General features: G+C 45.6%; 1 protein-coding gene across 2 annotated transcripts in view; it reads left to right on the top strand.

The window, feature by feature from the left end:
• The window catches only part of LOC121541667 (tyrosine-protein kinase ABL1), a 49,670-nt gene extending 25,915 nt beyond the window's left edge, over positions 1–23,755 (top strand). Inside the window, exons 1-11 of one of the 2 annotated variants that reach the window (XM_041850868.1) lie at positions 296–912; positions 9,180–9,344; positions 10,755–11,050; positions 12,763–13,035; positions 13,399–13,483; positions 13,606–13,783; positions 15,640–15,824; positions 17,256–17,408; positions 18,367–18,456; positions 20,305–20,430; positions 20,616–23,755. In XM_041850868.1, coding sequence (XP_041706802.1) covers positions 828–912; positions 9,180–9,344; positions 10,755–11,050; positions 12,763–13,035; positions 13,399–13,483; positions 13,606–13,783; positions 15,640–15,824; positions 17,256–17,408; positions 18,367–18,456; positions 20,305–20,430; positions 20,616–22,261 — 3,282 coding nt within the window. In that variant the 5' untranslated portion in view covers positions 296–827 and the 3' untranslated portion in view covers positions 22,262–23,755. Of the gene's footprint in view, positions 1–295; positions 913–9,179; positions 9,345–10,754; positions 11,051–12,762; positions 13,036–13,398; positions 13,484–13,605; positions 13,784–15,639; positions 15,825–17,255; positions 17,409–18,366; positions 18,457–20,304; positions 20,431–20,615 lie in introns of those variants that run through there. The other variant, XM_041850867.1, reaches the window with a different exon arrangement.
• Positions 23,756–25,731: the final 1,976 nt, after the last annotated feature.

The following is a 25,731-nucleotide window of genomic DNA, read 5'->3' as shown; positions in this document are numbered from 1 at the left end:
GGGGGAAACAGAGGGGGAGAAGGAAAAGTAGGGATGGGAGTTTGAAGTGTTGGAGAAAGGCTTTTGAAAAAGTGTCTTGTGACTCTCCAACAGAAGGACAAAGAGAAACATCTGACTGGATCTTTCAGTTTTAACTTACATTTACGTCAACTTCAAATTTGGTTGTCAATCATCTGTCGCTTTGGATGCGTTTTTTGTACCCTTTCTGTTTGCGTTCCTCTTGGTGTGTGTGTGTAGTAGTTCTCTCTCTCTCTTGAGTGTGTATTGGGGGAGGTGGGAGGGCCCAGCCATCTGATGTCATTCAGTGCAGCAGGCAGAGCCTGAAAGAGGCCCTTTGTTGGCAGCCTGTAGCACGAGTCCCTGTGCTTCTCATGCTAACGGACACACACACAGGGGACAGGAGAGGGAATGGCACCATCCGGACTGCCTTAATACCCACTCAACTGACACATCCGCATGTCCAGCCAGCTTTCGGCCAGAACGGGTACACTTTTGGGTCGCTTCTGCCTCCTCCGCAGAGGAGCTAACCAAAACCAGAGAGAAAAAAAGATGGAGCCGCTAGGACTACAAAGTTTGTAGACTTTGCCGGGCAGCACAGTTCGCTTTTGTTTGGTGGAAGAGAGGAGAGAAAAGGGGGCCACAACAGCCAAAGATTCTGAGAGGAGAAAAGCAGAAGCCCTTGTTATTTTTTTTGTTCTTTGTCTTTTCAAGACAGACTAGGGGACATTTTTACCTTTTTTTCTTTTGATCTGCCGGCAAAAGGAAACATAAGGGACACTGGGCCGATAAACGAACAGGATTTTTCAAGTGGAAGCGAAAGAAAGCAAATGAAAATGTTGGAGATTTGCCTGAAATTGGTGGGGTGTAAATCTAAGAAAGGCCTCTCGTCCTCCTCCAGCTGCTACTTGGAAGGTAAGAATTTGAGGAACGGCAGTAGGGGTTGGTATGGAGTATAAGGTTGTTTTGAAATTTATTCTTAGAGAAAGACAAAGATGGTCAGAGAAGGAGAGGACACTGTAGGGTAGTTAATTGCGCTGGGCAGGGGTAGAGAGAGGGAGAAGATGAGCTATCTCTCCGTGTGAGGCCTCTGTCGTTCCTGGGCTCTGGAAAGTGGAGGGAGAAGGAAGCCAGACACACTGGGTTGCTGCAGAGTAAAGAAGGGGGAGAAGAGAATACAAGGACATCTGATTCCAGGCTGGGCCTGTTTTACTTTTGTTTATGAGGGTTTCCTTTTCACTCTTTGCTAAGATTTGCATCTTGTTTATTCCTTTTCTACATTGAGTGCAAAGAAAAGTTCAACTGAGTTATAGAGGTTTAAGACTATAGGCCTTATAGTGTACCATTGTAATTATTTTCCAAGCCTACGCTCTGTCCTACTTGAAACAAAGATGAGCTAAATAGATTAGCCTGAATCAAAGATTAATGAAATTCGGGGAAATCCGGGGTACATTGAGTTTCAACAGTCTAATTGATTTGTAATGGAAGACTCTGAAATGCACCATGTGCCAAGGATTGCACAACAAAATGATTTAATAGACAATATACTGTAGTCCTGGAACACTTTCCAGCAAAGTGGATGTTGATAAATAACTTTAACACACACTTTCATATAGCGGTAGTTACATACACACATAGACCAAAAATGAAAAAACTGTCTCTAAATTGGAATGACGTTTTCTGTATTTCCTGGAAAAAATTAGCAAATCTCTCCTTGGAAGGATATCCACTTACTGAATTTGCAAGAAGAAAGTTAGCCCACAATTTACCTATCTTTCAGTTTACATTACTCATAGCCTTATGTGTGGCAAATTCTTCTGCAGTCAATAAAGCCTAGCATTTTACACCTGTCCCTCTCTGTGTGGCAGGTTCACTCACCCTCATGTTTAGTGTACCAATGTTTGACCTAATCACAGTAGAGCTGGGGGGAGAGAACTAGTCTACAGCGGGCACCAGCCACAGATCCAGATAGGATCTCTAAACAGTGGTTAGACCTCCAGATCTCATGCTTGATCCAGCGTCAAGCTCTTCGTCACCAGTCACAGGTGTCGACAGCGAGGTGATGCAACAGAATCACCCAAGCGTGACTTATTTTCCCTCCCTCCAACTTCGCCTCAAGTGGCTTGGTTCTACGTCATGGAACTGGACTGTTGTTTGGATTCTAATGGCCCTAGTCACTGTTTTGATCTCAGAGGTCAAGGAGGTAGTGATAAACTCCACTTGGCCAATCTCTGTATCCTCTGTTCTGTCAGTGTGTTTGTGGTTAGTTGAAATTCATCCCTGTTGCTCATACAAACTCTGTCATAGCTGTCAAGAGTTCCACACATATTTAATCACTGCTTGATGGATTCTCTCCCCCATCGATCCATCCAGGATATGCTGTAGTTATAGCCTCTCCACTAGCAACTGCTGAGTGTTTCTCTTTTTCCTCTCTTTCTAGCCTCATTTTAAGTCTCATTCCATTTCTCTCCCTCTCTCTCTCTCTCTCTCTCTCTCTCCCTCTCTCTGAGTATGCTGTCATGTCATGCAGTATGTCTGTCTGCTGTCACTCCTCACTAAGAGCAGAGGTATTTGAGGTCAGTAAAATGTACATGTGTAGGCGGGATGCGCTGTTAGTGCCCACACACTTATGACCAGTCTACCCCCTCTCCTCTCATTTCTTACCCAGTACACTCATATGTTTATCTTCCTCCATCTGTCTTATTTCCTCACCAGACAGCCCCCGCCTGCCCATATTCATTCTACAAAATCTAAGCGTTGATCTTTTGCGGATTGAATCATAGCCTTGGAGTTCGATTGATTTCAGTCGCTCACTTTAAGAAATCAAGCTGTCATTCCTCATGCTCACCCTTGCACTTGTAGCCTATAGTTAGAAAGATACAGGTTCTGTTGTTTTGAGATTTTTGGTTTGGGTCGTTCTCAAATGTCCAGAATGATTATAGATTGAGAGACCTTATTTTCTGATCATTGTCTGAATGGTGAAGTTTTGCTCTGCAATCACACTCCGCCGTTATCAGGACACTCCTCTACCACAGGGGTCTTCATCCTTTTCCTGCCAAGGGACCCCCTCCCAGGCAAACTGGCGACCCAGGGACCCCCATCATACGTTAGCAAAAAATTAGCTGTCTTATCATCAGGTGAATGATAATGGCAAGGAGAAGTAATCAACATTCTCCTTGCCAAATTAATAGATTTGGTAGATAGTTTTCCATTATTTTGACCTCCCCACTAGACTTAGGTGGTATCAAGATTGTCATACCTTCATACCGACCTTGTGGTAATATTGGCACTGAACACAAGGGGCACTATTTTCTAACCCCACAGCCTCTGTAATCCGAAGGTTAGCAATGCTAACAAGTATATGTAAAATCCCATGGCGAATGCTAACTAAATGCTAATGAGCGCATCTCTGACCTAAACTACTGTATTTTCAGGACAGACATCCCAGCTCATAAATTTATACAAGTACCTACAGTTGTTTTGCTGCAAGCACAAGGTTGCTGCAAGCACAAAACAAATATTAGATAGCAAGGCTCTTGATCCAGGAGGGGATTCTCTGCTGTTACCATACAAAGCTTGATTTTGGAAGAAGCTAACACTTAGCTAGATAGCTAACTAGCTACTAAATTAGAAAACAAAATGCACAACTGCAGTAACTTAATAGTTATAGTTATAAGATATCTAGCTGGCAAACATTTAGTTGTGAATTCCATACTGTAACTAGATCACCTGGCGCATGCTGCACAACAGTGAGTGACTCACAAGGCTCCGGTCTCTAGTCATTGTGTGCTTGTATACAAACACCACATGACTGGGGACTACCGGTAAGCTTCATAATGAAAAATTATGTGACGGGTAAAATGAAGAACGCAATCTTTATCTCCTAACGTATTGCACAAGTTGACTGCAGGTATTTACTTAAAGTAGCTACAAATATTCAAGTTTATAAAAACAACTTCACAGAAATGGTTTAAACGGTATTGACGGTATTGAAAAACCATCCCGTGGCTATTTCCAAATACCCCGGTATACGCTATATACAGTATACCGCCCAAGCCTACTCCCCACATTATAATTGGAATAGGAAGTGTAAACTCTAACAGCCTATTACATGCTGATTAGACCGGGCACACACATTGGGTTGTTATTTTACCTGAAATGCACAAGGTCCTTTTTTCTTGATCTTTGTAGAATTTTGACCCACTTTGAGTCACACAAAATCGTGTGTTTTCTACTCCGACAATTAATCCACAGATCAAAGGGTAACCTAGTTCGTTTCTAGTAATCTCTCCTCCTTTAGTCTTCTTCTTCTTCTGTGGACTTTATATGGCGGTTGGCAACCAACCTTAAGGTGCATTACCACCACCAACTGGACTGGCGTGTGGACCTCAGTTCATCTTTCAATCACCTACGTGGGTATATGCTCCTAAAAACCAATGAGGAGATGGGAGAGGCGGGACTTGCAGCGCGTCAAGCCTCAAACATAGAACCAAGTTCTATTTTAGCGCCTGGGCTACGCAGATGCTCGTTAGCAGTTTGGATGAAATGATTGAATAACATGTCTGTGTAAATGTATTTATTTTGCAACGCTCGTGCATGTAACGCGAGCGGTGTGGTCAGCATGTTTGCTGGAAAGGTAACTCCAAACACATTTTTGCTAAGATCAGCTGTTTAGCCGGTAGTGCTGAGAGATTAGTGCTTTTTTAGGTTGTTTCGGTTCAATTATGAAAAAATGATCACAGTTTTCAATTTTGGTGATAAAATGATGACGTAACAATTCCAAAGCCCCAAATAGTGAATATTCAAATACAAAACATTGAAAATATTCCATTGTCTCTGATCACATTGGGTAGACATTAATAGAAAAATAGGAAATTACTATGAAATAATTAAATATTTCAGTTGTGTATATTACTTAGTGTTTATTTGATGACTTAATTATTTTCATTCCTTAAAGTAATCATCTTTCCTCAGGCAGTAGCAGTCAGCCAGCCTGGCCATCTAACATTATGTGCTCCCCATACTGTGCTGTCTTTAGCCATCCTATTTAACTAGCTTGCCTAAATATGCTGCAGAGCTGTCTGACAATATAATTGTATTAGTTCTTCAAATTAGATTAGGCATACTTTCACAAACTGTCTCCCTCGTCATTGTGTTGTGTACATTCCTCTCTCATGTGGTCTATGCAGTCTGTGTGTATCAACGTAGCAGGCGTAAAAGTGTATCAGTCCAGAGGTCTGGAAATAATGACAAGATTCTACAAAAGGAAAACCAGCCGACACCGACGTCTCGCTTCCAGACAAGCTAAACAACTTCTTTGCCTGCTTTGAGGATAACACAGTGCCACTGACGAGGCCCACTACCAAGGACTGTGGCCTCTCCTTCTCCGTGGCCGACGTGATTAAGACATTTAAGCATGTTAATCCCCGCAAGGCTGCCAGGCCCAGACGGCATCCCTAGCCACGTCCTCAGAGCATGCGCAGACCAGCTGGCTGGTGTGTTTATGGACATATTCAATCTCTCCCTTTCCCAGTCTGCTGTTCCCACATGCTTCAAGATGGCCACCATTGTTCCTGTACCCAAGAAAGCAAAGGTAACTGAACTGAATTACTATCGCCCTGTAGCACTCACCTCTGTCATCATTAAGTGCTTTGAGATGACTAGTCAAGGATCATATCACCTCTACCTTACCGGTCACCCTAGACCCACTTCAATTTGCTTACCGCCCCAATAGATCCACAGACGATGCAATCGCCATCACACTGCACACTGCCCTATCCCATCTGGACAAGAGGAATACCTATGTAAGAATGCTGTTCATTGACTATAGCTCAGCATTCAACACCACAGTACCCTCCAAGCTCATCATCAAGCTTGAGGCCTTGTGTCTGAACCCCGCCCTGTGCAACTGGGTCCTGGACTTCCTGACGGGCCGCCCCCAGGTGTTGAAGGAAGGAAACAACATCTCCACTTCGCTGATCCTCAACACTGGGGAAACACAAGGGTGCGTGCTCAGCCCCCTCCTGTACTCCCTGTTCACCCATGACTGTGTGGCCAAGCACGCCTCCAACTCAATCATCAAGTTTGCAGACGACACAACAGTAGTAGGCTTGATTACCAACAATGACGAGACCGCCTACAGGGAGGAGGTGAGGGCTCTGGGAGTGTGGTGCCAGGAAAATAACCTCTCACTCAACATCAACAAAACAAAGGAGATGATCATGGACTTCAGGAAATAGCAGAGGGTGCACCCCCCTATCCACATCGACGGGACCACAGTGGAGAATGTGGAAAGCTTCAAGTTCCTTGGCGTACACATCACCGACAAACTGAAATGGTCCACCCACGCAGACAGTGTGGTGAAGAAGGCGCAACAGAGCCTCTTCAACCTCAGGAGGCTGAAGAAATTCGGCTTGGCACCTAAAAACCTCACAAACTTTTACAGATGCACAATTGAGAGCATCCTGTCGGGCTGTATCACCACCTGATACGGCAACTGCACCGCCCGCAACCGCAGGCCTCTCCAGAGGGTGGTGCGGTCTGATGAACGCATTATCGGGGGCAAACTACCCGCCCTCCAAGACACATACGGCACCCAATGTCACAGGAAGGCCAAAAGGATCATCAAGGACATCAACCACCCGAGCCACTGCCTGTTCACCCCGCTATCATCCAGAAGGTGAGGTCAGTTCAGGTGCATCAAAGCTGGGACCGAGAGAATGAAAACAGCTTCTATCTCAAGGCCATGTTAAATAGCCATCACTAGCACATTAGAGGCTGCTGCTGCCTATTGAAATCACTGACCACTTTAAGAAATTGAACACTAGTCACTTTAATAATGTTTACAGTCACTTTAATAATGTTTACATATCTTGCATTTCGCTACACACGCTATAACATCTGCTAAACACGTGTGACAAATAAAATTTGATTTGATGTCTCCGCCCTAATGGGAGTCGTTGTCCTAAAGGCGGGAAGGCAGGCGACAAGCTTAGGTCCAAAGTAAGCCCATAAAAACGCATTGGGCTTATTTTGAAGAGTTTGGCGAGAGTGAAACCACAGATGGAACAATTAGAACATCTTTGGTGAAACCTCTCGCTTCTCCTTTTCCCCTCTGATCCGTCTGAGCCAGGGAAAACTGGCGCAATGGATTATGGTCATTGTAGTTAATTACCACGTTTCTGCGCTGAACTGAATATTTGCTTAATGAAAACTACAACCCCCTTCAGCCCAGCGTCCTCTTGACTTGATTTCTTTCGTGAATTATTTGATTTCGCTCTAGAGACAACTACGTGTTGGGCTCACACAAAAAAAACAGAACTAAATGGAATTCAAGTAATTGGGCCGACGTCGGTCAATTAGTAGTTTAATAACCCCCCCCCCCCCCAATTTTTTTATTTTTTATTACTGTTAATCGCTCAGCACTATTAGCTGGTTAAACAAAGGTTAGCCATGTGTTGACAAAAACAAATGTCCAAGTCAAGAAAGCCTAAGTAGCCTATTCGCGAGTACTTTTTCCAAAGCCTATGTCAGATACGCCAGTGAGTGTAATTTGCTCAATATTAGGAGTTGACATAATTAGAAAGAAGATTATCCTCTTTTCTACTCTAGGTATGTAATTAAAAATGTGTTTACTCTGTTGTTGCCAACAATAATTGGTTTTCTTTGTTTAAAAAAAAATATTTAAAAAATGTGCTAACCCGTGGTTGAATACCCCTGCTCTACCAGTGTCCTAGTGCTGGGGAGCAGAAAGTGTTCAGATGCCTCTATGCTCTTATCACAGACTCCTCAGGAATGTTAATCATGCACATCCCTAATCTCTGTCATGTGCCCAGTTAGAGTCCAGCGCCCAGACTGTCAGCTGTTTGTGGTGACCATGGATTTATCCCATCTTTCTCCCTCTCAGTCGATCTCATCATGTAATGTGGCTCCACAGTAGATCACCAAATAGCCTACCTCTCTGCATTTCACCAGATTGCTCTGCCAGGGCTCAGTTGACCACCCAACACTTATCACCTACACAAAAGGTGTTGGTTTGACATAAGATACAGATGAAAATCATAACAGTCAAGGATCAGTGCTCTGCCAGGGTTCAATATATCACAGCATGCCTTTCTCTTGAACTGAATATTTTTGCAAAAACTTAGTAGGCTAGCCTACTACCCATAGCTTTGTCCTTTCTCTCTGGTATCTCTATGGCCTCAGCAGATGATCAAATGCCTCTCCCTGGTCCTAGTGTCTGAGAGCTGCAAGGTGCTGAAACACGTGTGCTGACAGCGACGCTGGCCACACAATGAAGTCACTGTGTGGGCCAGCCGGGCTTCAATACAAATTCCCTCTTCTATCTCTTTCCCTTTCTCTTTCCTTCTCTATGTATTCCACCTCTCCTCTCTGCAACTCATTCCAGTTCTGGTAACCTTGACGTTGCATCCAAAGCCCTCTCAAAGTCCCATTATTTGAGTATAATGAGCATAATCTGTGGTTGAAGTGCCTGTTATTCCAGCCCTAATTGGAAGTTTAACGCAGCTCGAATTTCCCCTCTCACTACAAAATTAGAGACAATGATGGGCCAACTCTTATTGGAGAGTCTTGTTATTGAAAACAAAGTATTGAAATTGAAAGGAAAGCCTAGAACTCCAGGAAATGAAACGTACAGGTAGTGGAAAGATGGACTATGTTATTGGACTGGCCTTTTATTAAAGATCTCAGTTAATATTGCTGCCTTTAATACCATAGTCAAATCACAGCAGCTGTGCAGGCCAGGGGAAATGTTCCTTCGATGTGACGTGGGGAGGTTCTCAGAAGTCTGGAGTATATTTTTAAAAGAACACATACAGGTGTGAATGTGTTAGTGTCTGTGTGTGTCCATGGAATAGACTGAAGCAGTGACAATACCTGTTCTGAAATGCCAGCACATTAAGCATTGCTTTCTCTTTTTCTGCTTTCTCTGTATTAGCCTGGGTGCAAGTCTGTTTCTGCTCTCTTGCCAACTCCTGATGAATTTTACATTAAGCATGACAAGGAATGAAAGCTAAACAGACTGGAACCCAGGCTATGTTTCTATGACAAGGTGATAGGAAGGCTATTCACCTGATTTGTTGTTGGTTTATTTAACACAAAGTCCGCTTGTTTAATAGATAAAGACATGTTCTAATGTTGGACCTGTCTGTTGTATGTTCTAGAAGCTCTCCAGAGACCAGACTTTGAGCCCCAGGGTCTGACAGAAGCAGCCCGCTGGAACTCCAAAGAAAATCTTTTGTCCGGACCCAGCGAGAATGACCCTAACCTGTTTGTTGCACTCTATGACTTTGTGGCCAGTGGGGACAACACTCTCAGCATAACTAAAGGTAAGAGAATCGTGTGTGTGTGTGAGGTGACAGAGAGATTCTGTCTCGGTGGGAGTTGGGATCAATATCTTAAAATTCTTGTCAATTCAGGAATTGAGTTTCACTACTATGACGTGACATGAAATGGAACGGCCCCCAGCTCTGCGCTGTGAGTCCATCTCTGTGAGAGTACATTCATTTTCCATCCAGACAGCCGTCAGAAAACCATTTATCTGTGCTCTGAAACGATTAACAATAAAACCGTCCATCATAGCCCAGAGAGCATCAGGCTTTGTGAAAATACTCCCTCTGGGAATATTGTGGTCAGGGATCTGCCTCAGTCACTGGTCATGGGGTCAATGTGCAAAACGGCCCTCAGCAGCAGCAGTTAAACAGGACAGACGGAGTGTGTGTGTGCATGAGTGTTCTCCTCTTCCTTAAACTTCTGACTGTGCTGAGATGGGTACAGTGCCCTCCCAGGGGGATGGGGAGGGTTTCGAGTGTGACGTATCTGACTGGAAATCCACATATTTGCGTCCCGTTCCCTATCTCTCCCTATGACGCTCACTTCCTGGCTGTCCACTCACACGCAAGTTCTTTCCACTGGAGCAGCTGGAAAACAATGCAGCAGTTGCAGGAGAGAGAGCGTGGAGGATGGGATGCAGAGGAAAACTTTAAAGGACTAGGAAATACAGATCCAAAACATGTTATGTAATATATTAAATAAGGTCGTCTAATTTATTTGGTCATCTAATTTATAAGAAACATTTAGGGGGTTGGGTTTGCTTCATGCCTCCAAATTGAAAAGTTCTTCCAATTTATTCAGAGTCACAGATTTAATCTTAAAGTTTAGAAATAAGTATATTATCAGCTATTGACACTTGCAGTAAAGCGTTTTGTGAATTGTAGTTTTATGCTGAGCCGCTATGTAAACTTAAGTCTAAAACTGGGAGCAGACAGTGATGTCAACCCTGCTAACCTCAAGACCAACGGAAAGAAACCCAGTGTTACAATCTGAGTAAACATTGTATTAGATACAGTGGATTCCTGAGTCAAAGATTGACCAGCCTGGCTCAGTTTCAGAATAGTGGGCATGTGGCATAGTGTCACCTCAGACTAACAACACTTTCATGTTTGTCTATGACGCAAATGGAAAAACAGTTAGCACAGTCTCCTCGTAAGCATAGCCTCAACTGTGTCAAATCTAGAACCTTTATAGAGAGGATAGTCACTATACTAGTAACTTATAGCAAGCAACCATTCTATAGCAAGTCTCTTTTACATGTCAAGTTTATCCTGTAGCCAGTTGAAATATAGGCCTACTTGGAGTGGTGTCTATGTACACCACCTGCCATACTCATATAAGGTCTGACTGTAGATACCCCCTGTAGTTTCCCCTGATTTCACCCTAATGGCATGTCCCCCGTGCAGGAGAGAAGCTGCGAGTCCTGGGTTACAACCATAATGGGGAGTGGTGCGAGGCGCAGACCAACCACGGCCAGGGCTGGGTGCCCAGTAACTACATCACTCCGGTCAACAGCCTGGAGAAGCACAGCTGGTACCATGGGCCTGTGTCGCGCAACGCAGCAGAGTACCTGCTCAGCTCGGGCATCAACGGCAGCTTCCTGGTCAGGGAGAGCGAGAGCAGCCCCGGGCAGAGGTCCATCTCACTGCGCTACGAGGGACGCGTCTACCACTACAGGATCAACACGGCCTCCGACGGGAAGGTGAGGATAGACAGTACACACAGACAGTACACACAGACAGTACACACAGACAGTACACACCCAAACATCCAACATCTATTCTATCACATCGCCACAGCACATCTTTATATGAAATGGTGCCCCAGAGACTATGTCCCCAAGTTCTAAACAGCCAGTGGTTTTATCTCTCTCTCTGGCTAACAGTGATTATCTGAGGCAGCTGTAAGTGGCCTGACTGTCAGTGGGCTTTAGTGGAGGTCTCCACAGAGCAGCTTATTCTACCCCCTCTGGGAAAGGCTCATTTAGAGAGGACATGGCAGGTCTGGACATGGCAGGTCTGGAGCTGGTTAAGGTCAGAGGCCTACGTTCCAACACTCTAAAATGGCCTCTCCTCTCCTTCATGACCGCTGACCTCAAAAGGTATCAGAAAGATGCTGGGGGCCAAATCCAGGTGAAGATACAGACAGTGGGAAAAATGAGGACCCAATAGTGCAGTATCAACCAAGTATATTTTCACCTCAATCATCATCTTTCATTGTAGAAGCCTGTACTGTCTACCTCAGTTTGAAGGGAGCTTGAAGGAAAGGAGGCCTTATATTACTATTAGGACACACCCTGCTTGTGTGCTACACCAACCCTTAATAGTGGTCATGAGGAAAGGAGACAGAGAAAGAAGCCATATATGAATATTAGGATAGTCAGTCTGCCAACCGTCTTCTCTCCTCTCTTGACCCAGCTGTCTGTCCGGCCAGCTGAGGTAAACCACTGCAGCATTCCTTACTGCACAGAGGTGAGCGAGTGGATCGGCAGCCACCAGACAAGGACAGACCAGCACAAGCACACACACACACACACACACACACACACACACACTCGTACTTTAACACATGCACACACAGACTTTCAATCTCCCACCCTCCCTACCCCCTGCAGTTCCACTATCTCCCACTGTACTTATATTCAGCCGTCTGGAATGCAGACTTTTCCAATATCTGTACCTCATCTCTCCTGTCTGTGGAACACTCCTCATATCACCCCCACACAACACAGATTGAGTGATTAACAGTATTCTGATCAGCCCAGATTCCTGCGTTAATGAAATAGATCCCCTGCTGGGATGATTGTTCCTGAGAGACAGGCCCTGCTTACGTAAGTGTTCAAGCTGGAGCTTTAGTCTCTTCATTGTTCAAGACCTTCGGATGCTGCTCTTTTCAGGTTTTTCTTTAACTATCCATCTGCTCAGTCAGTACCTACCTACATTATATCCATTTACATTCTGTTAAACTATAAAAAGCCATCCATTTGTGAAGATGTGCAGACTACAAAATGTTTCTAGAGTGGAACAGGCCATGCATAGCACACTGAACACAGGATCTGGGACTGAGGTCTTATGTAAGACATGGACAATGGAAAAGACTGTGTCCAGTCAGCCTTGACCAAGATCCCTCACCAGAGATTGTCTGCAGCTGGAAAGTGCATTTCTTGCTCCCAATGCTTTTTGAGAGTGTTGCTGCTATTCCACATATTATCCAGCCAGTTCAGTTGGTTCATTTTACAGAAGAATCTATCCTCTTTGCTGCATTGTTCATACTTGCTGCAGCATATGGAGCTGGATTTAAACCCACAACTCGTTTTTCTGAATCTCCTTACTGTTATGGGTTTAAGTCATACAATCTGTTATGGGATTAATAGTCATACAATGTAAACTCAAAACGGCATCTCCCTCTCTCCAGCTATACGTGTCGTCTGAGAGTCGTTTTAACACCCTGGCAGAGCTGGTGCACCACCACTCCACGGTGGCCGACGGCCTCATCACCACGCTGCACTACCCAGCGCCCAAACGCAACAAGCCCACCATCTACGGCGTGTCACCCAACTACGACAAGTGGGAGATGGAGCGTACTGACATCACCATGAAGCACAAGCTGGGAGGAGGGCAGTATGGCGAGGTCTACGAGGGGGTCTGGAAGAAGTACAGCCTCACTGTGGCTGTCAAGACCCTCAAGGTACGCAGGGAGATTTGTTGGGAGTTCAGGGAGTGAGATTGGACCATCAGAATGAGTTAATGACAATGTCAATATCGTCTGTTAGCTGCTGAAATCTTAGTTAGGCAGATGGAAAATAAGAGTGCGGTTTCAGATGACGTGATGGGATCTGAGACTGGAAACCGTGCTGAGTATACCACCTCCTGGTGGCACATAGGTGTAGAACAGAGACATCTGCTGAGCAAACACACTTATTGTAAAGCTTCTATAGGTAGTTCCATGTAGAAAACATGTAACGATGGCCTCTAGATGTAGCTATCTGTTTGAATGTATTTTCTCCTGATGTGTGTGGTTGACCCTCTAGTCCTGTTCTCACCCACTCAGGAGGACACCATGGAGGTGGAGGAGTTCCTGAAGGAGGCTGCTGTCATGAAGGAGATCAAACACCCCAACCTGGTACAGCTACTGGGTGAGTTACTGTGGAACAACACTTTTCAGTTGCAGATGTCCTATAATTGTCTGTTCCTGAAAAGCAACTCTGTACTGCCATTGTCAGTGCTGTAACTAACTTTGTCCCTCTCTCTCTGTCAGGCGTGTGCACGCGGGAGCCTCCGTTCTACATCATCACAGAGTTCATGACCCATGGCAACCTGCTGGACTACCTGAGGGAGTGTAACAGGGAGGAGGTGAACGCTGTGGTGCTGCTCCACATGGCCACGCAGATCTCCTCCGCCATGGAGTACCTGGAGAGGAAGAACTTCATCCACAGGTGAGACATGACACTCTCTCTCTTCCCATTTCTTCCCCTTCTTCACTCATCTTTCCTGCTCCTCACTCTTTCATCACTTGTCCTCTTCTCGACCTAGACAAAGAAATTATACAGTGCATTCGGAAAGTATTCAGACCCCTTGACTTTTTCCAAATGTTCTTATGTTATAGCCTTATTCTAAAATTGATTAAATTGTTTTCCCCCCCTCAACATTTTTTTGTGTGCAAATTTATAAAAATGTAAAAACTGAAATTACATTTCCATAAGTATTCGGACCCTTTACTCAGTACTTTGGCAGTGATTACAGCCTCAAGTCTTCTTGGGTATGACGCTACAATCTTGGCACACCTGTATTTGGGGAGTTTCTTCCATTCTTCTCTGCAGATCCTCTCAAGCTCTGTTAGGTCTCTCCAGAGATCGTGTTCAAGTCCGGGCTCAGGCTGGGCCACTCAAGGACATTCAGAGACTTGTCCCGAAGCCACTCCTGCGTTGTCTTGGCTGTGTGCTTAGGGTCGTTGTTCTGTTGGAAGGTGAACCTTCGCCCCAGTCTGAGGTCCTGAACGCTCTGGAGCAGGTTTTCATCAAGGATCTCTCTGTACTTTGCTCTGTTAATCTTTCCCACGATCCTGACTAGTCTCCCAGTCCCTGCCGCTGAAGAACATCTCCATAGCATGATGCTGCCACCACCATGCTTTACCGGAGGGATGGTGCCAGGTTTCCTCAAGACATGATGCTTGTTATTCAGGCAAAAGAGGTCAATCTTGGTTTCATCAGACCAGAGAATATTGTTTCTCATGGTCTGAGAGTCTTTAGTTGGCTTTTGGCAAACTCCAAGCGGGCAGTCATGTGCCTTTTACTGAGGAGTGGCTTCCGTCTGGCCACTCTACCATAAAGGCCTGATTGGTGGAGTGCTGCAGAGATGGTTGTCCTTCTGGAAGGTTCTCCCATCTCAACAGAGGAACTCTGGAGCTATGTCAGAATGACCATCGGGTTTTTGGTCACCTCCCTGTCCAAGGCCCTTCTCCCCTGATTGCTCAGTTTGGCCGGACGGCCAGCTCTAGGAAGAGTCTTGGTGGTTCCAAATTTCTTCCATTTAAGAATGATGGAGGGCACTGTGTTCTTGGGGACCTTCAATGCTGCAGACATTTTTTAGTACCCTTCCCCAGATCTGTGCCTCGACACAATCCTGTCTCGGAGCTCTACGGACAATTCCTTCGACCTCATGGCTTGGTTTTTGCTCTGACATGCACTGTCAACTGTGGGACCTTATATAGACAGGTGTGTGCCTTTCCAAATCATGTCCATTCAATTGAATTTACCACAGGTGGACTCCAATCAAGTTGTAGAAACATCTCAAGGATGATCAAAGGATGATCAATGGAAACAGGATCCACCTGAGCTCAATTTTGAGTCTCATAGCAAAGGGTCTGAATAAGTTATTATTATATATTATTTTTTTATAGATTTGCAAACATTTCAAAAAAACTGTTTTCGCTTTGTCATTATGGGGTATTGTGTGTAGATTGATGAGGAAACATTTTAATTTAATACATTTTAGAATAAGGCTGTAACGTAAGAAAGTGGAAAAAGTCAAGTGGTCTGAATACTTTAAGAATGCGCTGTATGTGTGCTTTTGCTGTGAGATTGACTTTGCCCCAGCATGTTTTATGATAGAAGGTGATATGATTTATATCCTCTCGTCGATTGTCAAGCTTGTCGAGACTCCGCTTCTTGCTCAAGTGCGCACACAACTCCAACACTTCAAGACATGGATATTAGAAGAGATTGCCATCCAAAATAAATACATAGTGCTGCCTTTGACGCCATGCCCCCTCTGTCTCCTGTCTTTGCTCCAGGGACCTGGCAGCCCGTAACTGTCTGGTAGGGGAGAACCACCTGGTGAAAGTGGCAGACTTTGGGCTGAGCAGGCTGATGACGGGGGACACGTACACGGCCCACGCTGGGGCCAAGTTCCCCATCAAGTGGACTGCCCCAGAGAGCCTGGCGTACAACAAGTTCTCCATCAAATCTGACGTCTGGGGTGAGTTTGGATATGACAAAGTAACTCAGACAAATGTATTTCTGATATTTAGAATTACTTATACTGAACAAAAATATAAATACCACATGTAAAGTGTTGGTCCCATGTTTCATGATCTAAAATAAAATATCCCAGACATTTTCCAAACGCACAAAAAGCTTATTTCTCTAAAATGTTGTGCACAAATTAGTTTACATCCTTGTTAGTGAGCATTTCTCCTTTGCCAATTTAATCCATCCACCTGAAAGGTATGGCATATCAAGAAGCTGATTAAACAGCATGATCATTACACAGGTGCACCTTGTGCTGGGGATAATAAAAGGCCACTAAAATGTGCAGTTTTGTCACACAACACAATGCCACAGATGTCTCAAGTTTTGAGGGAGCGTGTAATTGGCATGCTGACTGCAGGAATGTCCACCAGAGAATTGAATGTTCATTCAACGTTGTTTTAGAGAATTTGGCAGTACGTCCAACCGGCCTCACAACTGCAGGCCACGTGTAACCACACCAAGCCAGGACCTCCACATCCAACTTCACCTGCGGGATCGTCTGAGACCAGCCACCCGGACAGCTGATGAAACTGTGGTTTTGCATAACCAAAGAATTTCTGCACAAACTGTCAGAAGACGTCTCAGGGAAGCTCATCTGCGTGCTCGTCGTCCTCACAAGGGTCTTGACCTGACTGCAGTTCGGCGTCATAACCGACTTCAGTGGGCAAATGCTCACCTTCGATGGCCACTGCCACGTGTGCTCTTCACGGATGAATCCCTGTTTCAACTGTACCGGGTAGATGGCAGACAGTGTAGTGTGTATGGCGTCGTGTGGGTGAGCGGTTTGCTGATGTCAACGTTGTGAAGAGAGTGCCCCATGGTGGCGTTGGGGTTATGGTATGGGCAGGCATAAGCTACAGACAAGGAACACAATTGCATTTTATCGATGGCAATTTGAATGCACAGACATACCGTGACGAGATCCTGAGGCCCATTGTCGTGCCATTCATCCTCCGCCATCACCTCATGTTTCAGCATGATAATGCATGGCCCCATGTTGAAAGGATCTGTACACAATTCCTGGAAGCTGAAAATGTTCCAGTTCTTCCATGGCCTACATACTCACCAGACAATGTCACCCATTCAGCATGTTTGGGGTGCTCTGGAACGACGTGTACGACAGCGTGTTCCAGTTCCAGCCAATATCCAGCAACTTCGCACAGCCATTAAAGAGGAGTGGGCCAACATTCCACAGGCCACAATCAACAGCCTGATCAACTCTAGGCCTAATTTATTTATTTAAATTGACTGACTTCCTTATATGAAATGTAACTCAGTAAAATGTTGCGTTTATATTTTTGTTCAGTGTATACCATTTATGATTACAATGTCATTAATAATAATGGACTCATCTCTGTACTTCATCCCAAACTCCCAGCGTTCGGAGTGTTGCTATGGGAGATCGCCACCTATGGGATGTCTCCGTACCCTGGCATAGACCTCTCCCAGGTGTATGAGCTCCTAGAGAAGGACTACCGCATGGACCGGCCGGAGGGCTGCCCAGAGAAGGTCTACCAGCTCATGAGGGCGTGTGAGTACACATACACTGAGTGTACAAAACATTAGGAACCTTGCTCTTTCCATGACATAGACTGACCAGGTGAATCCAGGTGAAAGCTATGATCCCATATTGAGGTTTCTTGTTAAATCCACTTCAATCAGTGTAGATTAAGGGGAGGAGACAGATTAAATAAGGATCTTTAAGCCTTGAGACAATTGAGACGTAGATTGTGTATGGGTCCCGTGTGGCTCAGTTGGTAGAGCATGGCGCTCGCAACGCCAGGGTATGAAAAGTATGAAAATGTATGCATTCACTACTGTAAGTTGCTCTGGATAAGAGCGTCTGCTAAATGACTAAAATGTAAATTCCATTCAGAGGGTGAAGATTTTAAGATTTAAGTGCCTTTGAAAGGGGTATGGTAGTAGGTGCTAGGGCGCACCGGTTTGAGTGTATTAGAAACTGCAACGCTGCTGGGTTTTTCACACTCAACAGTTTCCCATGTGTATCAAGAATGGTCCATCACCCAAAGGACAGCCAACTTGACACAACTGTGGGAAGCATTGGAGTCAACATGGGCCAGCATCCCTGTGGAACGCTGTCGACACCTTGTAGTCCATGCCCCAACGATGTGAGGCTGTTCTGAGGGCAAAAGGGGGTGCCTAATGTTTTGTACACTCGGTTTTCATCGGTCTATGGCACAGCCTGGCTTAACCAGTCAGTAAAAAAAATAAGTGAAATAACAAGACACATTCATATCATGCACACTGTTTTTTTGACTGGTACCAAACCTAAATTCCTGGGTTTGGTCTAGAAGGGATACAGCTTTTGCAGCAGATTAAGATAATTAACGTAGCAGGTTAGGATAATTAGGTTAAGTTTAGGGAAAGGGTTAGCTAAAATCCACCCAAAAAAATCTACTTTTGACTTAATTTAACATAAGCTGTATCCCTTCTAGACATTACCAATTTACTATTCTCTCCTCTCCCAGGCTGGAAGTGGAACCCTGCGGAACGGCCCTCCTTTGCAGAGACCCACCAGGCCTTTGAGACCATGTTTCAGGAGTCCAGCATTTCTGACGGTGAGAACACCCGTCTCGTCACAATTACACACGTTATAGCTGAATTGAAGACCGCAACTACAACTTCCATTTGAGGTATTACAGTGAGGGAAAAAAGTATTTGATCCCCTGCTGATTTTGTACGTTTTCCCACTGACAAAGACATGATCAGTCTATAATTTTAATGGTAGGTTTATTTGAACAGTGAGAGACAGAATAACAACAAAAGATTCCAGAAAAACGCATGTCAAAAATGTTAGAAATTGATTTGCATTTTAATGAGGGAAATAAGTATTTGACCCCTCTGCAAAACATGACTTAGTACTTGGTGGCAAAACCCTTGTTGGCAATCACAGAGGTCAGACGTTTCTTGTAGTTGGCCTCCAGGTTTGCACACATCTCAGGAGGGATTTTGTTCCACTCCTCTTTGCAGATCTTCTCCAAGTCATTAAGGTTTCGAGGCTGACGTTTGGCAACTCAAACCTTCAGCTCCCTCTACAGATTGGGATTAAGTTCTGGAGACTGGCTAGGCCACTCCAGGACCTTAATGTGCTTCTTCTTGAGCCACTCCTTTGTTGCCTTGGCCGTGTGTTTTGGGTCATTGTCATGCTGGAATACCCATCCATGACCAATTTTCAATGCCCTGGCTGAGGGAAGGAGGTTCTCACCCAAGATTTGACGGTACATGGCCCCGTCCATCGTCCCTTTGATGCAGTGAAGTTGTCCTGTCCCCTTAGCAGAAAAACACCCCCAAAGCATAATGTTTCCACCTCCATGTTTGACGGTGGGGATGGTGTTCTTGGGGTCATAGGCAGCATTCCTCCTCCTCCAAACACGGCGAGTTGAGTTGATGCCAAAGAGCTCGATTTTGGTCTCATCTGACCACAACACTTTCACCCAGTTCTCCTCTGAATCATTCAGATGTTAATTGGCAAACTTCAGACGGCCCTGTATATGTGCTTTCTTGAGCAGGGGGACCTTGCGGGCGCTGCAGGATTTCAGTCCTTCACGGCGTAGTGTGTTACCAATTGTTTTCTTGGTGACTATGGTCCCAGCTGCCTTGAGATCATTTTCAAGATCCTCCCGTGTAGTTCTGGGCTGATTCTTCACCATTCTCATTGCAACTCCACGAGGTGAGATCTTGCATGGAGCCCCAGGCCGAGGGAGATTGACAGTTCTTTTGTGTTTCTTCCATTTGCGAATAATCGCACCAACTGTTGTCACCTTCTCACCAAGCTGCTTGGCGATGGTCTTGTAGCCCATTCCAGCCTTGTCCCTGACATCCTTGGAGAGCTCTTTGGTCTTGGCCATGGTGGAGAGTTTGGAATCTGATTGATTGATTGCTTCTGTGGACAGGTGTCTTTTATACAGGTAACAAACTGAGATTAGGAGCACTCCCATTAAGAGTGTGCTCCTAATCTCAGCTCGTTACCTGTATAAAAGACACCTGGGAGCCAGAAATCTTTCTGATTGAGAGTGGGTCAAATACTTATTTCCCTCATTAAAATGCAAATCAATTTATAACATTTTTGATATGCGTTTTTCTGGATTTATTTGTTGTTATTCTGTCTCTCACTGTTCAAATAAACCTACCATTAAAATTATAGACAGATCATTTCTTTGTCAGTGGGCAAACGTACAAAATCAGCAGGGGATCAAATACTTTTTCCCCTCACTGTAGCTGTAGGTTTTGTGCTAGAGTTGCAAAAAAATCGGATCGAGAGATTTGGGTCATTACCATTTCAGTTTAGAAGAGTTAGTTTGCCATCTGTTTTCCAGGTGCTGTACTTCAGAGTAGTTTAAGGGTTATCAGAGGAAGTAGTAGGTTAATACAGTCTCTGATGTTTGTGTGTGTGTATTATGTGACAGAGGTGGAGAAGGAGCTGGGGAAGAAAGGGAAGAAGGTGACACTGGCCCCCATCCAACAGGCTCCACAGCTGCCCACCAAGACCAGGACCCTCCGTAGGAACGTGGACAGAGACGGAGACAGCCCTGGTGAGACTCACCTACCCCTCGTCCCAATGCGCTGCACCCTAAAGTGGATGCAACCCATATTTAACAGATGCCAAAACATCATTGGGACAATTTGTCTTTCTTCTACTACATTGTCTTCTGATGATTTTTCTGTGTTGAGTGTTACTCAAACAACTGATGATTTGCATATCTGTGTGTTCACCCAGACGCTGTGGAGCCGGAGGTGGCCGTGTCCCCCATGCTCCCCAGGAAAGAGCGTCCGTTCCTGGACAGCAACCTGAATGAGGACGACCGCCTCCTGCCCAAAGACAAGGACAAGTCCCGGAACAGCCTCTTCAACCTCATCAAGAAGAAGAAGAAGACGGCGCCCGCCCCACCCAAACGCAGCAGCTCTTTCAGGGAGATGGACGGACACGCAGAGAGACTGAGGCTAGCGCCCGACCAACGAGACGACTTCAACAACGTCTCCATAGCCTTCAGTGATACACATACCATCGACCCCAGCAAGTTCCCGAGCACTAACAACAACGGGGTAGGGGGTATTACCAACGGGGGCCCCACCTACCCGGGCCCCCTGTTCCCCCCGCATCATGCCAGGAAGAAAGGTACGCTGGTGGTGCCCAGTGTAGTCGGTAAAACAGCCACCACCCCACCCAGTGAAGAGGATATAGTGTCTAACTCCAAGCGTTTCCTGCGCTCCTCCTCGGCCTCTAGCATGCCCCCGGGCTCGGAGCGCACTGAGTGGAAGTCAGTCACGCTGCCACGCGACCTGCACAAAGGCCACTTTGACTCGGGCACCTTCGGGGACAAGCCCGCCCTGCCACGTAAGAGGGCCAACGAGAAGCTAGAGATCAGCGCCCCTCGCATGGGCACCCTAACCCCCCCACCCCGCCTGCCCAAGAAGACAGAGGACATGTCGGACGAGGTGTTTAAGGATGCTGAGCCCAGCCTCCAGACCCTGACGCCCAAGCTTAGCAGAAGGCTTCTAGGGCTGGGGGTGGACAACTCCAAGACCAGCGCCCTGCAGGCCGAGCTGCTCAAGCCCAACGTGTTTCCTGCTTTGGGGGCAGCTGGGGACGAGTGCAGGGCACGCCGCCACAAACCCAACCTGGACTCCTCCGGCCCCAGGGAGAGAGGTAAGTTCCAGAAGCCCAAGCCTGCTCCCCCTCCACCCCCGCCCTCCAGCGCCAAGACGGGCAAGATCTCCCGCAGCCCCACTCACGAGCTCCCCTCCCCCACAGATGCCAAAGCCAAGGCCTCAGACCCCCACTACCCATCCAGCCCCAGTGACCAAGCCCGCTCTCCCCTGGAGGCCCACAAGAAACCCACCCTCAGCACCACCTCCTCCAAACCACAGCAATTAAAGACATCCTCCTCGTCCTCTTCAGTGTCTGGCTCCACCTCCAGTCCCCTGGGCTTCTCCTCCCTCACCTCCCCAGGAGACCAGGCCTCTCCCACAGCCTTTATCCCCCTCATGAACACCCGCCGCTCCCTGAGGAAGACACGTGCGCCCCCGGAGCGCCAACCCAACTCGGCCATCACCAGGGAAATGGTCCTGGAGGGCATGGAGCTGCTGCGCGCCGCCATCGGCCGCAACTCTGAGCAGACAGGCAGCCACAGTGCCGTGCTGGAGGCAGGCAAGAACCTGTCCAAGTACTGCGTCAGCTACGTGGAGTCCATCCAGCAGATGAGGAACAAGTTTGCCTTCCGCGAGGCCATCAACAAGCTGGAGAGCAGCCTGCGCGAGCTGCAGATCTGCCCTGCTACCACCGGGGGCACCAGCGGAGCGCAGCAGGACTTCAGCAAGCTGCTCTCGTCTGTCAAAGAGATCAGTGACATCGTTCAGAGGTAGCGGAGAGGAGGCCACATTGACTGGGATAAAAAGCTGAATCTTAATAAACCTAACCTCCCCCTCTCTCTCGCTGCATGTAATGTCCCATGGCCTTGGCTCCTCTACCGTGGTCATGCTGAACTCATGTTGAGGTGGAGGGCAGGACGTGCTATAGTGCCACTGGACGGTTTAAGCATGATGCACACCTCAGAGAAAGACTATGCAGCCTTATAGGAGGTCGGAGGACACTTCAAACACTAAAGACTGTGGTTACTCGTTACTGTGCTCAGAATCAAAGGAACCTTTATTCAGAAGTTCTATGAGTTTTTCCTCATGTCAAAAGCCTTAACTATGAATGCAAGTAAAATTTGGCCTTAACCAGGGAGTCCTGGGCCCAAATCTGCATCACGTGACTTTTTCATCAATCATTGTCTAAATGATCGTCTTCTTTTTTTTATGACACTATAGACAAAACGCATGTCACATTCTTTCCTTTACTGTCAGTGGTTTACAATGGGAAGTGCACATTGTGTGTCTACACCTCCTTTTGGTAGCCACTTCATCTACTGTATCTTTTTCTCCTTAGCTTGCTGCATCACTCTTTTCGGCCAATCTCTGATGTGATGATATGAATGGTAAAGATGTGCGACTGTCGTATGACTGTCAGTATTGCGTTTGAATGGATGCTAGTAGCAGTATTGCAGCGCTGTGCCGTAGAGGAAAGAAGACCATCTCGGAACATTTTGCGTCTGCACAATATCTGAAAAGTGCCTTAACACTATCAGTAGAATTACAATGTAATTCCCCAAAGCCAAACTAAAAACAGAGCAATATGGCCTTACAAATACTTATGTGGATGAAGAAAATAGTAATGTGTCTTCAGACTGTCATATTCCATCCTGGAGAAGGACCAGGAGACCAACTAAACTCCATGGATCTGAATGTTGTTTTCATCATGTCCTCTGACTAACCATTGTATGATGTTATCAAGATGTGCCACACCTTTCACAAACCTCACAAAAGCCTTCTGGAGTTGGATGGCTTGTTTTAATGTACGGAGGACACGTATCACTTTGTCTTACGAGAAATGACCATTGAATATGAGTTATTACTTACCAAACCAATGAAATTCCACTGTGTAGTCAGGGGGTGACTAGGATGTTCCTTAGTGTTTTTTTCTACTTCTCATTGAAATAATGCATTTGTTTTCAGTATTAAATGTGCTGTTCCCCACACTTTTGCCCTGTCTGACTGCGATGCCTGAGGATGAAATCAACCACAAGCTGCCTTTATTTCAACACGGTACTGTTCAATATTGACTCCTTGTTTGTTTTATTCCTCACATAAAAATCATGCCACTAATTATTTGTTTTTTGTATCCAAGCCACCTCAACATTTTGTAGACTAATTTTGTTCTCCTTTGTAAATAGTTATTTTTCCTCATTTGGTTCTCCCGGTAACCTTGGTGCAATTTTGTAACATTAAAATACAAATCAATTTGCTACTTGAAACCCATCAATGTCCTCTGTTTTTACTTGACTTGCATTTCTACATGCACAACATTGGTGGAAGTGTGTGATTGTCCATGGACAATATGACGAATGACGCAAGCAGTACAACGGGTTATGTATAATGTATTTTTGTCTAGAGCATTTTATCGTCATTGAAATCAAAATGTCAACATCTTAATCATACACATGCAAGAACGCATTTAAAATGTTAGCACAGCTCCTTAAAAATGTATACAATATGTACGTTTTAACTCATGTGAACAGACAAAGCAGAAAGTGGTCACTCCGATAGCAAAGAGGTGGGACACAGCACAAGGAGGAGCCATTAAAATAGCCCCTGCAGCCAATCCCAACGCCACAAAATTAAGACAGCAACACAGGCCCCTCCAATACAACATGTAGAGAAGAATAACCCCCCCCAAAGAAAAGTGGACACATTCTCCAGCACCTCCTAAAAACAAGAGTTAAGAGGAATCGACAATGCTTGCAAGACAAAGTACTAGTTGAACATTTTCCCTCTACCCAGAGACTGAGGAGAAACAGAGAGTGAAGAAACAAAAGATGGAACCACCAGGTATCACTAGTGAGTAGAGGAAGTCTGTCCATACACATTTATTCATAGAAACTATGTTACAGAATTCCCAAGCATGAAATACAAGCATCCCACAAACACAACTGTACAGATCTCTACGAAGCCAGCATGGTTTGTCTATCCTCAAAGTAGCATGGTCACCAACATATATAAGCTATATATACAGCTGCTGAATTGGGGGAATTATTCTATGGTACAGAAAGTGAGTTTGGAAAAATTCAGACAAACTCATCCCATTTAGGGCTGTTTTGATGGGGTGTGCTGCTTGGTCTTGTAACTATACAAGCCTATGGGGAGGGCGGGCTGGAGAGATAGACCTGTCTGCACCACAGGTGTAGGGTTAAGATGACCCTTAGCGTTGATCTGGGGTCAGTTTGAATTCCTCACCTCATAGTTAAAGTAAGGATTGGCGTATGGTAAGCTGATTCTGGACTTATGGGTTTACTTCTACCTCAGTCTTTTCCTCATTGTTAAACCAGTTCCCATGTTCTCCACTACAATATCACCAAAGAGTAAAACTATTTATTTGACAGCAGTATGTAAAGCAAACGCAGCAAATAAAATATTAAACACTAATAATATTAACATTAAATCATAATAAGGCAAACAACAACAAAGAAAATGCTGGTAAGGACAGAGATTCAATTGTTATTGGAGAGGGGGTGGGTGGGTGGGGGTGGGGGGGTGTGCAATGAAACTGATGATCTGAAAGAATCCTTCCCATAAAATAAAACTTCTCATCTTGTTTTTTTAAGTGTCATTAACTTAGTCAAATAAATCCCCGCCCCACCTCCTGACCACACATACCCAGAGCCTTTCCTGTGATGTCATATAGAGACAAGTAGGTAGAGGAGTTTCTGGGGAATTCCACATCTCTTGGCCTTTAAAAGAGTCTCTCTACTACACTAGTGTTGCCACACTGAGGTGTACTGTACTGTAGGACACCATCAGAGGGATTCAATATCTGTCTAGTATCAGAGCTTTACCATAAGGACCAGGGGGAAAGCTTTGGCTGGAGACTGCTCTAGACCCTGTTCAACAACTGGACCAAACGCGCACACACACACACACTCTCTCACTCAGACACACACTCAGACACCTGCCACCGCCGATAGCGACCAGTTGCGGGGCTGCGTCATACATCATTGCCTTCACTAACCATCTCCTCGACTGGGAGAGCCCTGACCATCGAGGGAAAATTAGAATCCTACATGTCATTTCAGTTTAAAACAGTCCTAGATCATTAAACCATGCAGGACTGATGCAGGGGAGACTGTCTGGACAGTTCAACGTCAATGGCAGTTATCGACTATACAGGCTTGGTTGGTTTCGGATGTGGTGGATGAGACTTGATCGGTGTATATAGTATGGTAGAAGCTATAAAAGGA

This window comes from Coregonus clupeaformis, chromosome 27 (assembly GCF_020615455.1).
Source record: "Coregonus clupeaformis isolate EN_2021a chromosome 27, ASM2061545v1, whole genome shotgun sequence".
NCBI lineage: Eukaryota > Metazoa > Chordata > Actinopteri > Salmoniformes > Salmonidae > Coregonus > Coregonus clupeaformis.
This window is presented reverse-complemented; position numbering and strand designations above follow the sequence as displayed.